Source organism: Perca fluviatilis, chromosome 6 (genome assembly GCF_010015445.1).
Source record: "Perca fluviatilis chromosome 6, GENO_Pfluv_1.0, whole genome shotgun sequence".
Classification (NCBI taxonomy): Eukaryota; Metazoa; Chordata; class Actinopteri; order Perciformes; family Percidae; genus Perca; species Perca fluviatilis.
Window position 1 is genome coordinate 43569244 of NC_053117.1, and position 5000 is coordinate 43574243.

General features: G+C 56.6%; 1 protein-coding gene across 3 annotated transcripts in view; it reads right to left on the reverse strand.

Annotated features, from left to right (window-relative positions):
* fibcd1a (fibrinogen C domain containing 1a) overlaps positions 1-5000 on the reverse strand; it is a 24596-nt gene that overhangs the window by 11527 nt on the left and 8069 nt on the right. For 2 of the 3 annotated variants that reach the window (XM_039802482.1, XM_039802481.1), the window contains exon 4: positions 3977-4352. In XM_039802482.1, coding sequence (XP_039658416.1) covers positions 3977-4352 — 376 coding nt within the window. The remainder of the gene's footprint in view (positions 1-3976; positions 4353-5000) is intronic. The other variant, XM_039802483.1, reaches the window with a different exon arrangement.

Sequence of the window (5000 nt, forward strand, 5' to 3'; positions counted from 1 at the left end):
TGCAGTCAGCAGACAGACAGACTGGGACAGGTAACACAGGGAGACAGGTAACACAGGGAGACAGGTAACACAGAGAGACAGGTAACACAGGGAGACAGGTAAAACAGGTAACAGGTAACACAGGGAGACAGATAACACAGGTAACACAGAGAGACAGGTAACACAGGGAGACAGGTAACACAGGGAGACAGGTAACACAGAGAGACAGGTAACACAAGGAGACAGGTAACACAGAGAGACAGGTAACACAGGTAACACAGGTCCATCCATCCATCCATCCATCCATCTTCGTCCGCTTATCCGGTGTCGGGTCGCGGGGGGAGCAGCTCCAGCAGGGGACCCCAAACTTCCCTTTCCCGAGCAACATTAACCAGCTCCGACTGGGGGATCCCGAGGCGTTCCCAGGCCAGGTTGGAGATATAATCCCTCCACCTAGTCCTGGGTCTTCCCCGAGGCCTCCTCCCAGCTGGACGTGCCTGGAACACCTCCCTAGGGAGGCGCCCAGGGGGCATCCTCACCAGATGCCCGAACCACCTCAACTGGCTCCTTTCGACGCAAAGGAGCAGCGGCTCTACTCCGAGCTCCTCACGGATGACTGAGCTTCTCACCCTATCTCTAAGGGAGACGCCAGCCACCCTCCTGAGGGAAACCCATTTCGGCCGCTTGCACCCTGGATCTCCGCTCTTTCGGTCATGACCCAGCCTTCATGACCATAGGTGAGGGTAGGAACAAAACTGACGTAGATCAAGAGCTTTGCCTTCTGGCTCAGCTTTTCTTTGGCCACAACGGTGCGATAGATGGAATGTAATACCGCACCCCGCTGCTACTCATTCCCGACCAATCTCCGCTCCATTGTCCCCTCTACTCGCAACAAACCCCCAAGGTACTTGAACTCCTTCACTTGGGGTAAGGACTCATTCCCTACCGGAGAAGGCATTCCATCGGTTTCCTGCTGAGAACCATGGCCTCCGATTTAGAGGTGCTGATCCTCATCCCAACCGCTTCACACTCGGCTGCGAACCCGATCCAGTGAGTGCTGAAGGTCGCAGGCCGATGATGTCATCAGGACCACATCATCTGCAAAAGCAGCGATGAGATCCCCAGCCCACCGAACTGCAACCCCTCCCCCACCCGACTACGCCTCCCGATATCCTGTCCATAAATATTACAAACAGGATTGGTGACAAAGCGCCGCCTCGCCGGAGGCCAACCCTCACCTGAAACGAACGTCGCTTACTGCCAGAACCCGGACACAGCTCTCACTTTGGTCGTACAGAGATTGATGGCCCTGAGTAGAGACCCCCTCACCCCATACTCCCGCGCACCTCCCACGCAGTATCTCCCCGGGGGACCCGGTATACCGTCTTCTCCAAATCCACAAAACACATGTAGACCGGTTGGGCATACTCCCAGGCCCCCCCAGGATCCTTGCGAGAGTAAAGAGCTGGTCCGTTGTTCCACCGACCAGGACGGAATCCGCATTGTTCCTCCTCAACCTGAGGTTCCGACGCGCGAACCCTCCTTTCCAGCACCTTGGAGTAGACTTTACCAGGGAGGCTGAGAAGTGTGATACCCCTGTAATTGGCACACACCCTCTGGTCCCCTTTTAAAAAGGGGAACCACCACCCCAGTCTGCCACTCCTTTGGCACTGTTCCAGACTTCCACGCAATGTTGAAGAGACGTGTCAACCAGGACAGCCCCTCCACACCCAGAGCCTTGAGCATTTCTGGACGGATCTCATCAATCCCCCGGGGCTTTGCCACTGTGGAGTTGTTTGACTACATCAGTGACTTCCGCCGGAAATCGACGACAATCCCCCGTCATCCTCCAGCTCTGCCTCTAACATAGAGGCGTATTAGTCGGATTCAGGAGTTCCTCAAAATGCTCCTTCCACCGCCCTATTACCTCCTCAGTTGAGGTCAACAGTGTCCCATCCTTACTGTACACAGCTTGGATGGTTCCCCGCTCCCCTCCTGAGGTGGCGAACAGTTTTCCAGAACCGCCGGGGCCGAAAGTCCTTCTCCATGTCTTCTCCAAACTTCTTCTCCCACACATTCCGGTTGTTTGGCTCTTTCACGGCAGAGGCCGCAGCCCTTCGGCCCTTCGGTACCCCTGTAACTGCCTCCGAGTCCTCTCGGGGATAACATATCCCGGAAAGACTCCTTCTTCAGTCGGACGGCTTCCCTGACCACCGGTGTCCACCACGGTGTTCGTGGGTTACCCGCCCTTGAGGCACCTAAGACCCTAAGACCACACGCTTTCCTCCGCGCCCCCCTTCAGCAATGGAAACTTTGAACATTGTCCACTCTGGTTCAATGCCCCCAGCCTCCACAGGGATGCACGAAACCGTCTCCGGGGAGGGGCGGTTGAAAGTCCGTTGGACAGGGGCCCCCTCCAGACGTTCCCAATTTACCCGCACTATACGGCGTGCTTACCAGGTCTGTCCAGAGTCTTCCCCACCCCTGACCCAACTCACCACCAGATGGTGATCGGTTGACAGCTCTGCCCCTCTCTTCACCCGAGTGTCCAAAACATACGGCCTCAGATCAGATGAAACGATTATAAAATCGATCATTGACCTTCGGCCTAGGGTGCTCTGGTACCAGGTACACTTATGAGCATCCCTATGTTCGAACATGGTGTTCGTTATAGACAATCCATGACTAGCACAGAAGTCCAACAACAAACAACCACTCTGGTTTAGATCAGGAGGCCGTTCCTCCCAATCACGCCTCTCCAGGTGTCTCCATCATTGCCCACGCGTGCGTTGAAGTCCCCCAGCAGAACAATGGATGTCCCCACTGGCCCCATGCAGGACTCCACTCAAGGTCTCCAAAAAGGCCAAATACTCGGAACTCCTGTTTGGTGCATATGCACAAACAACAGTCAGAGTTTTCCCCCACAACCCGCCGGCGGGGAGGTGGCCCCCTCGTCCACCGGGTAAACTCCAACGTTAGCGCCCTCGAGCGGGGGCTTGTTAGTATCCCCGACACCCGCCCCAGCCGCGCACACCCTGAGCAACTCCGGAGAAGAAAAGAGTCCAACCCCTATCCAGGAGTACAGTTCCAAAACCGGAGACTGTGCGAGAGGTAAGCCCCACCAGATCTAACGGCGCTCCACCTCCCGCACCAGTTCCGGCTCCTTCCCCACAGAGGTGACGTTCCACGTCCCCAGAGCCGCGTCTGCTGCCCGGGTCTGGTCCGTCGAGGCCCCTGACCTTCACTGCCACCCATGTGGCAGCCGACCTCACCCGCGGTTCCTCCCACAGGTGGTGGGCCCATGGGCTGGAGAGATGGGAGCCACGTAGCTTGTTGCGTGTGCCCGCCGGGCTCCGTGGCAAACCCGCCACCAGCGCGCGCCCGACGAGGCCCGTTGGGCCTGTGTTACCTTCCTCCGGGCAGGGTCACTCCATTTCTACCTTGTTTTTCCATTGGGATTTTTGAACCATTCTTTGTCTGGCCCCTCACCTGAGACCACTTTGCCTTGGGAGACCCTACCAGGAGCACAAAGCTCCAGACAACACAGCCCTCAGGTTCACAGAGACACACAAACCTCTCCACCACGATAAGGTGATGGTTCACGGAGAAGGTAACACAGGTAACACAGGTAACAGGTAACACAGGGAGACAGGTAACACAGGTAACACCTGGAGACACAGAAGGACATTAGGAACACCTGCAGTCAGCGGACAGACCAACTGGGACAGTTAACACATGGAGACAGGTAACACAGAGAGACAGGTAAAACAGAGAGACAGGTAACACAGGGAGACATGTAACACATGGAGACAGGTAACACAGAGAGACAGGTAACAGGGAGACAGGTAACACAGGGAGACAGGTAAAACAGGGAGACAGGTAACACAGGTAACACAGGGAGACAGGTAACACAGAGAGACAGGTAACACAGGGAGACAGGTAACACAGGGAGACAGGTAACACAGGGAGACAGGTTATGTGGTTATTAGGCTGTGACCTGCATTACGCGTCTCTGCTCGCTTTGCAGCTCGTCGAGCCGCTGCTCCAGAACACCCTGACCTCTCTTCAGCGAATCAGCTTCCAGCCTGAGATGGTGGGCGTGTCCCGCCAGCGCCTTCAGCTCCTCAGCCAGCCGGGGGGCCAATCCCGTGTCCTGCCAGCCGTCTGAGTTGTGATTGGTCAGTGCGTGCAGCAGGGAGCTCTGCAGCGCCTCCCAGCGCAGGAAGCTCTCGCTGTAGTCCGGGCAGTTCGGGTCTAGGAAGATGCTGATTGGCTCTCCGTCCGTCACACGGGACACTGACACCAGGGCGCCAGAGTCTCTGGGATTGGTCGAGATCACGGGCGAGGAGGAGGGGGAGACTCCACCCCTGTTACTTAGGCAACAGACAGACAGAAAAAAATGCTACGTTTTGGTTTAAAAAAGAATATTCGTTTCCCCCCTCTCATTCCCCCTGCTCTGGTGTTCCCACTCTCATTCCCCTGCTCTGGTGTTCCCACTCTCATTCCCCCTGCTCTGGTGTTCCCACTCTCATTCCCCCTGCTCTGGTGTTACCCCTCTCATTCCCTTTGCTCTGGTGTTCCCCCTGTCTCATTCCCCCCCTGGTTCTCATCGTTTCCCTTTTCCTCATTCCCCATTCTCTGGTGTTTCCCCTCCTCATTTTCCCCCCTGCTCTTGCGTTTCCCCCTCCCATTTCCCCTGCCTTCTCTCTTTCCCCTCATTCCCCTGCTCTGGTGTTTCCCCCTCATTCCCCCTGCTCTTGGTGTTTCCCCTCCTCATTCCCCCTGCTCTGGCATTCCCTCATTCCCCTGCTCCATGCCTCCTCATTCCCTGCTCTGGTGTTTCCCCCTCATTCCCCTGCTCTGGTGTTTTCCTCCCTCTCATTCCCCCTGCTCTGGTGTTTCTCCCTCATTCCCCCTGCCTTGGTGTTTCCCTTCTCATTCCCCCTGCTCGCATGCCCTCCCTCATTCCCCCTGCTCCATGCCTCCCACACCTCCCTCTGGTGTTTCCCTCCCCATTACCC